Here is a 13,116-nt window from a genome sequence, read left to right as displayed (position 1 = left end):
ATGGATGCTAATACAAAGGAATAAAGATGTCGAGTGCTTGTGTTGTGATTAAAGTTACAGCTGGTCAAAACATTTGGAATTTTTTTGATGGAGAACAGACTATTTTTTCATGAAAAAATAGTCCCTGGTTTTTTCAACTCTAAATAAAGCACAAGAATAGGGGTCAGTTAGGACTATAACCCACTTCTTCTATGTCACACAATTGCTGTGACCTTGGGCTACTCATTTGACTCATCTTGTCTCAGTTTCATTGGAATATTTACCTATATTACAGCAATTTTGTGAAGCTTCATTCTTCATTCATTAATGTTTGTAAAGTGCTCTGAAAACTCTGGTTAAAAAGTGGTAAGGAGGTTTGAACTATTATTTCTTAATAGGAAAACATAAGATGTCTGTTATGATAATTGTATACATCTAATATTATTTTATTATTATTTATAACTTAAGCCAAGTCACTGTAACATGGAGACTTGGCCATTCAGTGTAGGCCGATACACTAGGTTTCACCTTTCACAGACAAAAATTCAAGTGAAGATGAGTTTTGATTTCATCCCCAACCTCTTTGATATAAATCACAAAACCATCACACAGTTTAACACGATTGAAAGTCCCTGTTTGAGAGAGATCAGAGACCAGAACAGGGATTCCAAAAAATAGGTTCAAGGTGAGATGGCAGAGATGCTGGGAACTTTCATATTTCTTGGCTCATGACAGTTAATGAACAGGAAATTGACATTGTTCTTTTAAACTGGGAAACTTCACCTACAGTTAAGATTTTCAACACAATACACTCTCTCTAAGAGACAAATCAACCAATTTGATTTCTTTGTTAAAGTTCCGGACTTTGTCTCTTGAGCTGTCATATAGCCCAAACCTGCTCTGATTGAAATGAATGGGAGATTTCTCATTGACTTCTGGGGGAGTCAGATCAGGACCCAATCCTGAAAGCCTTATTCATCCATGTGGTCCCATTGACTTCAAGAGAACAACTTGTTTAAGGACTAGTAAAGTAAAAGATGCAGGATCGCGTTTCTTTAGTTGCCTTTAAGTTTCCCAGAATAATTTTTCTTCAGAGCTATGATGCCTGCTGTAACAGTGAAGGAAGAGCTAATTAGCTGAAGGCTTTCCACCTTATAGTCTTGAGTCACTGGAGACTGACTTAGTCTCCCATGATTCAACTGGTATTATTTCCTTTTTACATCACTGGCAACTTGTTGTAATACTCCTTGCTTTTTTTTAAAAGAAGCCAGATGCCATACAGTCAACACACAGCACCAGAATCAACCTGATTAGTAATGCTGTAGCTTCATCTAGAAACAGTCTTTTTAATTTCTGTTTTCTATCTGGTGTAAAGGGATAACATTGAAACAGACATCAATACTATGATGTTATCATGCACATTCGGTTTAATTTGCAGCTAGCTATCTCCTTGTCATCTGTACTGGATATCACAAAACTCAAGACCCTCTCACCCATCACTGGGAATATTTTGTTGAACTATATCAGAGCTACAGTATAAGCCCATTTAAATTGTGAAGCTGCTGAGCTATAAGTAATTACATCTTCAGCACATGCCTGTCCCAAAGCACCCAGAAAACAATAGCTCCTCTTCATTGTTATTGTTATTTTCAGGAAAGGCTCACAAGGAAAATACTATGTTTGCCTGCCCTAAATGACATACACCTTGTTTAATCCTCTCCAAGGGCACAATGGGTAATTTACATACTTGGTTAATTCTACTACAGTCAATGGAGATACACCGGGGTGAATTTAGACTTGAACTTGTTATCTTTATAGTATTTGTATACATGAAGAAAATAAAGAAGAACTTATTTAATTATCAAAATTAATACCTACATAATGTCTTGGTTGGAAAATGGTACATCACTTTATATTAAAAATACAACACAGCCTGTATCAAGTATGTATTTTACATTGTTCTTGTTTCAGTCAGAGAACCCAAATTCCTAATATCCCACTGCATGATCTCATGGGGAAAAACTGTCTTAACTGTACATTTTGTTGAAAAGAAAAGAAAAAGCCTTTAATAATAGGTTTAATAATTTAGCTTGATGGCTAAAACCCCCTTTCTTGCTATTTGTATAAAGATTTCTTTAAATGCTTCCAAAGCAAATGGTAAGATGGGATCTCTGACTGCATAACTTTGCCCAATATCAGACAATTATGGCAACTTAAATTTCAGATATTGTCCCTAGTCTCAGAAGAGATGCTGGGAAATAAAATGTCACTCCTTTGTGATGCATTACTTAGCTGAGACTTAGTTTTTAATAAGAATTGTGCTTTCCTGAACATGAGTCTTTCCTGCTCTTGCTTCAGCTCCATGTAGGAGCGTGAAAACGTGTGGAAGATGGAGGTGACTGGAAATGCCATGAGGAGAATGCCACTCAGAATGCTGCTTAAAGCCACCACCTGGCCTGGAATGCTTCTGGGAACCATGTCGCCATAGCCTACTGTTGTCATGGTGATTACTGCCCACCAGTAGCATGCAGGGATGCTGGTAAACTCCTGTGAGTCCGCCATCTCATTCTCAATGACATACAAGAGCGGTGCAAAAAGTGCAATGGCCACGCAGAGGAAGAGCAGCAAGAGTCCAAACTCCCGGGTACACCTGCGAGCAGTGAGTCCTAAAGTCTGCAGGCCGAGAGAGTGCCTGGCCAGCCGCATGACATATAGAATCCTCAAGGCACGGAGTATGCGGAGCACCAGACCTACTTTGTCCAGATAGATGTTGCCAGAGGTTGGCTTTTTAAAGCCCACCGAAGTGGTATCTACTAGTAAAGTGATATAATAGGGCAGAATGGCAATAATGTCAATCAGAGTTAATGGTCTCCTCAGAAACACAAACTTGCTCTTTGCCTGAATGAATCTCAACAGGAATTCCAAGGAAAACCACGCTACACAGACAGATTCCACGATGAAAATATTGTAGCACATCTGGGAGCATTCACCCTAGAAGAAAGAGAAGGAGTTTATACTCAGTAAATGAACAGTCACTATTTTAGTTGGTAAAGTGACAGGAATTATATTTTTTTGGTCTTTAAAGCCATAATATTAAATGAATTGAAGCTGTATTAAGGGGTAACCAATTTGGCAAATCCGCTGAATGACAAGCTAAATACAAAACTTACCACACCCCCAATACTACTTCCACTGAAGTCAATGGCAAAACTCCCCTTGACTTCAGAGGCAGTGAGGTCTGGCTCCAACTTCCCTAGTTTCTATTAGTAATATGGTGTTCTTAAGTAGCACAAACAAAGTTTCAAAAATTCATGATATGGCTGTCCAGAAGAATGCATATTTACAAAATGTTTTTGTCTGAGAAAAGTGTCATTTACAACTTTCAGTATCTTTATCTACAGGCCTTATCCTGCTTGCCCTGAAGACAACTACAAAACTCCCACTTGCTTCAATTGGAGCAGAATTAGGCCCTGTATTTGCTTTACTTTTTCCAGAGAGTGATGTTTTACCATCCTGAAAGTCAACTTACTCTCTCCTCCTCCTCTCTTAAGTCGGGCATGGTGCTGATGGATAGGTTCACTGCAGTAATGGTCACAAACAATACAGACAAACATGCAAATACTTTTCCAGGAAGCCCAGACTGAGGCCTCTCCACCATGTCTTGTAACTTTTTCATGCACAGGCTGGCTCTTGTCTCTTCCACTGTTTCACCTGGGTTTTCATTCTCTATGAGGTCTTCCTCCCTTTCGTTCATTTCTGTAAACTCCTCCATTTTTTGCAGATACCTCCTCTTGCAGCACGATTCCAGACTGTCCTCCTCAATGCCCCAGTAGAGCAGCTCCTCTTGGAAAGAAAGAGCACACATCTCTCGCATGAGCCGAAGCTTCCCAACCCGCAAAAATGTCAGGATTGTCCTAAATGCCCCCGGGTTGCGGTCAAAAAAGAATTCATTGCACGTCACATCGTAATCATCGCAAATGTTTAGAATGTCATCAAAATTATTACAAAATTTCAGTTGGCCCAAGCGTGTCAGGGGAAACTCATCAAGTGTGGTCCAGGGCAGCAAATATTTAATGCCCCCTACATTTATGATGATATGATGCTTCCGGTCCTCAGGTTGAATGCTTTTAAAGAGATCCTCTTCAGGGTGAATTAGCTTGGCTCTTTGGTAGAAAACTCCCTTGAGGGTTTCTGTTTCTGGAAAGAACGTGTGGTTGAAGGAGGTATCTGAAGTACAGCTCAGGGCGCTATAGTCATAATCAGAATTTTCTCCTGTTAAAAGAGTCATCTTGGAAGCTAACTTCACATCCCTTAGACACTCCAGCAAGAGTACTCTGGAACAAAGAAAATACAGATGTTTGGTGTTAATGTATATGTTTGCCCTCTGGATCTGAAACAAAGATGGTGTCTGAAACTTGACTATCTATAGGGCTGCTAAAGAAATCACAGAGAAAATGTATGCCTGCAAGTGGCTCTGTATATTTAGCAGAATGCAAATGTAAAAAAGAAGTTATTGCATAGACATGTAGAGTTCAAGTGTATGGTGCAGAAAAGGAATTGGAAAAAAGCATTCCTGTTTGTTTACTATATGTAAAAATCTTCTTAAATATTTTAGTAACAATTACGTACATACAAAAGAATCCGAAGTTGATTATAATGAACTTCACTAAATATCCTTGTCTGTTCACGTAGTCTTAGACTGCTTTCAAGGAAGTCAAATGGAAACAATATTGACAAAACATTTGCACTGCTTTTCATATATAATGCTCGCCAGTTGTGTGTAACTGGGACATATAAATAGCATGACAGCTTGCTCTCTGGAGCCTCAAATCTTATTCAGAGAAGATAGTTTAATAACTTTATATGAATTTCATACAAATCGTACACTATTCTTTGGATTCAATAATTTTGTTTAATAGACATTGTTCTCACTGTACTGCTAATATATTTAATATAAATGGTGCAAAGGTACCTTTCTCTGTCATTCTAAGAGTCTCCAAAAGGTTCTTATGATATGGTTCTGTAAACATGAAGGAGCAAATTCTGCTCTCAGTTACACTGGTGTAAATTTGGAGTGACTTCACACAAGGAATGGAATGATCTTGGGTTCATACCGATATAAAAATTTGGCCCTGAAACTGCTAAACTCTCTCTCTCTCTCTGCCTAACTTGCTGCACTGCAACATTCACTTGAATTACTTTAGAAGGTGGCTGTCACACAAGAAAGGAATATGTCACGCTGGCTCTAGTTTTCTCATCTGTATATTCAGCCACATTTAACATGAGTAGCTATTTAATTTTATTGGGGGCGGCGGCGTGTTTTCACTGAAAAACAATTGAGTGCAATAAATAAATAGTAATCACACTTGCTAGTCACAGGCTCACAGAGGGGCAGTAAATATTCCATTCTCCAGCCTTCCACAACAATATATTTTTGCTGCATGTGCTTGGGATACTTACTCTGTCTCCTTTAATGGGTGGGGAGGGAGACAGCAGCTACAGTAGGCTCCATTAGACACAGAACTACTCTTCTCTGGTGTTAAAGATTATGAATGAAGCCATTTATTTTAAAAGCTTGCATACTTATAGCCAGAAGCACCACAAGTATCATGGCGCAGAACAGCTGCATTTCGATCTCAGCATGATGGGCTGCTCATGCATGTCAAAATTCTCTGTACATGGCAGACTTTAATGTGACCATTATCTGAACTATTCTCTACGCTGAAGTTTAATCCCCCTTCCGGAGCTAACCTTTTCCTGTTTCCTCAGGGCAGATGGACTCGTGTTCTTGGTGGAGTGATACCTTCATGCCTTTGACACCTCTCAGTATAAAAGGAATTCAATAACCACCTGCCCTTAAAGAGAAGATGGAGGATCCTGGGTAAGGAAAACCTATGTAGAATACACAAGTATAGCCAAAGCTTCATTCAGATCCCGCTAGAGCCACAGCACTCTTTCCTGGCCTGAGGTAAGCAAAGAGGGCTTTGTCGTCTTGTTTGTATCATGGAGCAGGATCTCCACTGCTGCTCTCTCGTGCTCCATGATCACAACTCACAGGAAAGGTGCCAAAAACTCCTATTCGTTCAACTTTCCCTGCCTTATTACACAAACTCTCACTCACAAAACTGAGCTCTAAATTGTTCTGTCTTGGCCAGGAACATACATGTATGGCAATGCCCAAGGCAAGAGAAATGCAATTCTAAAAAATCTTTGGAACTGAAACGTGGAGAGCAAACAAAGGGGCAAATCCACTGGTTCTTAGGCAAGGTTCTAATGGATTTTAGTAAGTGTCTTGCCTGAATAAAGACTGAGTAAGGGGCTATTGATTCACATGTCATATTTTTTGCAGAAACATTAACACAAAATGTAATTCTAGGTAAAAAGACACGCTCTGGGAAATTCCAGCCAATAGTGAGATTATTAGTGAAGCTTCATGACAAGTGACGGTTCTCTGCCATTACCTACTGGTAAAGCTGCAGAGTTCAGATAAGCTAATAAATCCTGTATAGAATGATAGCTGCGCTGAAAAAGTTTGCACCTGCAAAGAACAGAGGTCAAGGGGTGCAAATTTAGAGGCCATTTTTCAAAGATTGGCTCCAAGGATAGGTTGTTGTTAGCTTCTACTTCTCAGAGAATGCTTTTACTAACAACCAACCTTGCAATTACCCTAAGATACAGTCCTACCATATAAAGCATTCCCACTGACTTTACAGCTAGTCTACTAGTAAAGTACTCCTGAGATGATGTTCTCTGTGAGAATGATGCCCTGGGGAATTCAGGCTACAACCCCTGCTGAGATGTGGGAGACCCTGTAAGATGCTGAACTGACACCCACACCCCCTCCTTCAGTGTTCCCCAGTGTTCTGTTTCCAAAAAATGTTTTATTCTTACCAACTTGACTGTGTCTATTGTGGGGTTGGGCCAAAGGGAATGCTGATACGTTTACAGTTCCTGGAAATTGTGAATAACCAGGAGAGGCGTTAAATTAACCACTTTCCCTTCTGAGGTAAGCAAAGAGGGCTTCTGCTATATCAGATGATGTGGGTTAATAACAGCTTATGCCCTCAATTGCAGCCAGAAAAAAAATGAGGAGGCAGCTAATCTCTGTAATTGGCTTGATCTCCCAGTACATCCACTGATACAAGGAAATGGGAGAATAAATGTTATGCGTGTCAGGCTTACACTGTAACCCACAGGCACCAACTATGAAATCATTAAGCCATAAAAATGCGTTCTTTCATTGCCTTCCCACCTCTGTCTCTGTATGTGTGCAAGACGACAGGCCAAATTAATCCATGGTGTAACCCACTGAATGGCTGGGGCTATAAAACGTGGCCATTGGCTACCCTTTTCCTGTAACAAGAGGTTGAGAAGCCTAGATAGTACAACTAGATGCTACAATGGTGGGTGTCCAGTAGATATCCATCTCTACATCTCATTTACCTCACATGCAAAAAGCACAACCTCCCAGCCATCCCTATGTCTGGCTGAAGCTGAACACGGGCAAGAAGCTAACATTTGGAAGGCGGAAAACACTTTGAACAGCTAGCTATCACTTTTTGTTTACCCTCCATGAAAGAAGTCTACCCCAAGATGACCAAACTGGTCCATAGCGTAATGTCCTCCAGGTCTTCTCAATGCTGCTGGACTAATGGAGAGCCACAAAAATTATTTTATTTAGGACTAGCCAGAAAACTGAACCCTACCCTCACACTAGGCTATTACCACTGGATCTAGGTATGAACACTCCATCATCAGCAATGCTTCAATAACTCCAGATCACAGCCGCTTTCTTTTCAGCAACACCAAATTTGCCAGGAGCACTTTGTCGCGTTCGTCCATCCCCGTTCCACTCACTACCCTGATTTCCTGTGGAATACTGGGACAAAACTCAGAGCTAAGCTTTATGGTCTTACAGGGGATTGTCCCAAGGTACCTCAGAGAGCGCTGTGACAACACCACCCTCCACAGCTGCTTTCCTCAGGAAATGTGGAACCGTCAACGTCCAGGATGGATCTCGTGAAAGCAGAAGACAGGACATTCTTGGCAACAGGGTCAAGTCTCTGGCACGCCTTACTGGGGAAGACTAGAATGGCCACATATTCCATAACCTTCAAAATGAGGTTTAAAACTCAATCCTTCAACTTGGCATTCCTGGAAATGTGGCAGAATATGACGAAGAAGGAGGAAAAAAGGGAGGAGAAAGAGACGAGAGAGAAGAAGAAAATCAAAGATAATAAAAAACAAGCCCACAGTCCCTGACTGCGTGAAGCAGGAAGGAAAATGAAACAGTACAGTGTTAGACTGTGCTGTTTGTATTATTCCTTGGGAGGCACGCTTATACTATGGTGATAGGGGTTGCCAGAAGACCAAGATGGTCAGGAGAAAGATGACCAACTGCAGGTTTCTGTTGCTGAAAAGTTCATCAGCAATGAGCACATTCTATTCACCTCTCAAGGAACACTACACTATAAGCAAGTATTAGGACTGTACTTTTTCTTTAAAAGATAGGTAAATTCATATTTACCTTGTATTTGTGTAAAGTTTCCATTCAGCAATTTGACTTCTATGCCCTTTTCAAAGAAAATGTTAGTATGAAAATTAAAAATGTTCTGTGGTTACAAGGAAGCTACAGCAAAGCTCAATAACGACCAAGTCCATCCTGGGGGTAACTCTACTGCCTGCAATGGATTTATACCAGGAATGAACTTATCCCATTTCAGCCCAACCCAAATAGTGTATAAAAGCAATAAGCTACAACCATATTTTCATGACACACAACAGACCAAGAACCAAGCAACACTACCATGATAGCAAATCAGCCTTTACCAGTTCCACAAAAGCACCATAAAACATCAATTTCAATTAAGAGATGTTTTAAGTCAGACACTGCATCTGAACATTAACGCATTAGATAAACTAGTCAGCCCATATCACTAATTATTCTGGGTGATGAGACAGGTTGAGCTCTAAACAGGTCCTCTTGCATTAGCCTGCTCTACAGAAACAGCTCTGGGTAATGCCCAGTGATAAAAATCCACTGGCTCCTTTCATTGCTTATGAGACAACACTGTCTCGGTTCTGAGTGGACTGGGACTTGAGAAATGTGGGTCCTGTTCTTGGCTGTGCTGCTGGCCTTTTGTGTGACCTTAGGCAAGTCACTTGTCCCTGTGGCTCTCTTCCCTCTCACCCTTTTCTGTCATGTCTATTTAGCTTGCAAGCTCACTGGGGCAGGGGCTGTCTCTCACTGTGTTTGTACAGTGCTTAGCACAATGAAAGCTGTGATCTTGTTTGTGACCTCTATGTGCTACTGTTATACAAGTAATACATAATAACAAATATTCGTGTGTGTGTGAAATATCCTTGGTTAACTTTGTTAGGTTGCAATTGTGTGTGTGTGTGTGTGTGTGTGTGTGTGTGTGAGTGAGGGAGAGGGAGTCTGTGTGTATGTGAGAGAGACAGACACAACCTCTTCAGAAATATCTCATGCTCAGTTTGTGTGTTCTTATCAATTATGTTCAGTGAGTAAACCAAGTTAGAAATCCATTTGATTGCTCTGACTGTCCCCACAATTGAGGGAGACTGTCAGACTAATTAAGTTAGGGGGAAGGGATTATTAAGGATGCCCTTCTAAAGCAAACAGAAACAACTAGTTACTTGTTAAAACTCCAGTTCCAATTTTTTCTGAATGTCCTCTGCAGCATTTTGATTTCTGCAGTGCATCTCTGATGTAATCAGAAATCCTGCAAGAAGCCTTGCTACTGTTCTGTTGCAGAGACAAGTCAAAGTTGTGCCTGGATAATAACAACAGTGCTAGGGGGACATGGGTCCTATAAAGCTTATAAAGTATCTGAATAGTTCCCCAGACTTCTATCCCAAGTCTGATTCCTAGTACTTCTTACATTTGCTGCTGTTTACCATTTCCTCTCGTAAAACATGTTCCAATGCAGTAGGACTACTTATATAATTACCTTTCCAAAAAAGGCTCTGCCATAAGAAGCTTTCCTGCCATTTAAAAATTATTCCTGTGTTATACTTCTCCAAATGAAAAAAAAAAGTTCCACATGCTTCTCAGGCTGTATTAGAAATCCAGCTTGTTATTCTCCAGGACCTGAAGCTCATCTATCCACCATATGGTGCTCACATTATAACACCTGTCTGAGGCTACCATTCTGAAATACTCCAGACTGCACTGACAACAACTTATGTAGTGACAGGGTACTTAAAGGTCTACTCTACTTACAAACACACCCTAAACATTGCAACCTAAGGAAGTTCCCCAGGGATATGTTTCCCCCACTAGACTAATTGTTATTACTTCTCATCAAAACAAGACTTGGAAAAATTAGTGTCTGACATTAAAATCATATTAATAAATATATCCTATGAAAATAAATAAGCACATATCTGCTGCTCTGTTTGATCTGGTGCAAACAGTTATACTTAAGGCCAGGGCATGTTATGTTATGCTAACCCACAAACTAAATGCTGACTTTCCTTTTATTTGAGCATGTTACAGAGACTAATGCTTCTGTCAATAAACAATCAAAGGAGAAGCAACTTTGCCAAAAAAGAATCCCTATCTTCCTGGGAGATTACTCCAATATTGATTATAACTGATAACTTGCTTTCTTACTTCCAAATACTTTTTTCATTGTAAGCAATTTTAAATGAGAAATTATAGTAAATTTTAAGCACGTTTTAATAAGTAAATGAGATTTGTAGTGTGTATGTGTGTATATATATATATAAACAATTAGTACACCTTTTGCCATTGAAATGAAAAGTGAACAGGGTGTACTAATAGTACATATAGTAGCTTTTCTCCCCAGTGTAACCCTTTCTGACTGATAAATAAGACTGAAGCACACTACTTGTTAAGAATAGCTTTTAGCGCAGTAAACACAAAACGAACAAAAAGTCCTGACATTAGCAGGATGAAACAGAGAATTAAAATAATTAAAATGAACGGGATAAAGGACAATCAGAACCCGGGCAAAGGACACACGACTCTGAAAGTCAGGGAATCGCACTGTACAAACAGACAGCTCGGAGAGAGGGAACAAGACGCGGAGAAGGAAACAACGAATGAAAACGGATGTAAATAAAAAGCCAGGTCTAGCTGATGGATTAGCAGCGGCAGCTGTCGGCAAGGCTCTCAAAGAAAGGAGGGAAGGAAACAGAAAATAGGCTGGAAACAGCGGAAAGTTCAGGAGCTCCCGGCACTTTCACTACCTGGATAAGCCACTTTAATGAGCTAAAGAGCCATTATTTTAGTGCAACAGTAGGAAACGGAGGCCGGGTGAAGGGGCAGGATTCCTTCTGTTAAATCCCTGCTGAGGGCTAAAACCTGTTGCTTGAACGTGATGTGTCTGAGTCTGAAATCATCATCCGAATGTTCCGGGGAAACGATCAAAGCCTCCAAGGGCTTTCCGGCCGCGGGGGCGGCTCTTGTCCCATGAGCGCTGGTGACCTGGGGACTGGAGTGAGCGTAAAAAGCAGCTGGGTGCCCTCTGGTCTCTTTGTGTCCCCACTGATAAACAGCCTGAAAGGGAGAGACCCGGGGAGGGGGACGCGCGCTCAACGCTCTTCCAAGGAGCCGCAGCCAGGCAGGGCTCCAGCCCCGGCGGCTCGTCGCGGGGGCAGAAAAGTTCGCCAGAAACTTGCCCGGGAAGGTGCCGGACGCGGCCGGGCAGGGAGCCGGGGAGCGCAGCTGTGCGGGAGAGGGCAGCCGGGCTGGGCAGGGGAATGGGACGCGCTTACCGTGCGGTGGCGGCTCCGGCTGACTGGGTCCTTCCCCCGAGGGGCTGGGCGGGCAGGTGGAGGAGCCGGGCAGCGGCAGCAGGAGCAGCGGGCGCGGCGGCTCGGGAGGGAGCCTGAGCTGCGCTGAGCAGGGCAGAGGCACCGCGCCCAGAGCGCAGGCGGCGGGGCTGGGGCTGCGCCCACAGGACGCTCCCTGCTCCAGTCCCTTTGACGGAGAGGGACAGAGTCATGGTAACCGCGGCTCGCGTCGCAACCGGCGGCTGCCGCAAGCACCCAGGGCCGCCGGGGCGCTCCGGAGAGTCGGGCACCGCGCGGGGAGCCGGCAACACCCGCCAGCGACAGGTGCGCGCCCGCACCGCACCGCACCGCACCGCACCCGGCACAGGCAACCTACCGCAGCGGCTAGACCCCGCGCACGGGCGACCGGCACGTGCCCACCCCGCACATGCACCCTCTGCAGGCGTGCACCCCCTCCACGTGCAACATGCAGTGTGCTCACACCCACCCCTGTGAACATGAATCGAGTAGGACAAGCCCCCACCTGAATCCAGCTCAGGTTCAACATGGACACAGGCAATGGAGGCCCGCACGTGCAGCAGGCACTGGCATACGCCCAGCGTAGTGCACACACGAGAGGCAGGCCTACACACCAACACTGCATCCAGCGGGCAGACGAACACACATTGCAGGCACACATGCAACATTGCTTACCTGCGTGCATACCTATATTGCACAACAATACGCCTATGGACATTGTAAACACCCAGGAGGGATGCACACACGCTGTGAATAGTATACCAGCATTGTGGAAGGTATTTTACACACAAATATAAGGACAAGTTTGGGCCCATTCTAAGTGTGTACGTGGATTGGAAATGCTTGAATACAACATGCATGTTCCCTGTGCAAACACAGGCATGTACGTAGTCCATGTGCAACACATTTGCACACACTACATCTTCGTGTTAAAACTGCGGAGAAATTGGCCAAGCTACCTTCTGAGAATGTGTATTTTGCAGATTTTTTTTTTTACAGAGACTTTCAGTTTTTACCTTGCCCACCTGCCTCTGAGGACCTGACCTGACTGGGAGTGAAGGGAGGAGCTGAGCATGTCTTTCCACAGAAGCAGTTTGTTTGCTACATACATGAGATACTTTGCACCTTCTGCACCAAACTATTTCGGGCGGGCAGGTGACTGCCCAGAAGTTTATTCGATTGTGACGGGGCTGTTCTCCAAGGAAAATCGGGTCCCACTCAGCTGAAACCTCGAAGGCCTCAGGTTCCCAGTGCTAAATTGATGGCAACATTTAATCTTTCTCTTCTGCAAACACTCGTCTGCGTGGTTCTGGACACGGAAAAGCTCGTACTGTGCCC

At 42.9% G+C, this 13,116-nt stretch overlaps 1 protein-coding gene across 2 annotated transcripts; it reads right to left on the bottom strand.

Moving 5' to 3' along the window:
* Positions 1-1,240: 1,240 nt before the first annotated feature.
* KCNG1 (potassium voltage-gated channel modifier subfamily G member 1) lies at positions 1,241-12,194 on the bottom strand. Of its 2 annotated transcripts, none has more exons than XM_038369853.2 (3): positions 11,743-12,194; positions 3,509-4,313; positions 1,241-2,970 (listed from the first exon to the last, which is right to left on the bottom strand). In XM_038369853.2, the coding sequence occupies exons 1-3, from the start codon at positions 11,970-11,972 to the stop codon at positions 2,200-2,202; spliced, it is 1,806 nt and encodes a 601-aa protein (XP_038225781.1). In that variant the 5' UTR covers positions 11,973-12,194; the 3' UTR covers positions 1,241-2,199. The 2 variants fall into 2 exon arrangements, with proteins under 2 accessions (XP_038225781.1, XP_043351468.1); XM_043495533.1 differs by lacking the exon at positions 11,743-12,194 and adding an exon at positions 5,731-5,852.
* Between the last annotated feature and the right edge of the window lie 922 nt (positions 12,195-13,116).

The sequence above is a fragment of the Dermochelys coriacea genome, chromosome 13 (assembly GCF_009764565.3).
Source record: "Dermochelys coriacea isolate rDerCor1 chromosome 13, rDerCor1.pri.v4, whole genome shotgun sequence".
Taxonomy (NCBI): domain Eukaryota; kingdom Metazoa; phylum Chordata; order Testudines; family Dermochelyidae; genus Dermochelys; species Dermochelys coriacea.
The sequence above is the reverse complement of the archived record's forward strand: the minus strand, read 5'-3'. Positions and strand labels throughout refer to the sequence as shown.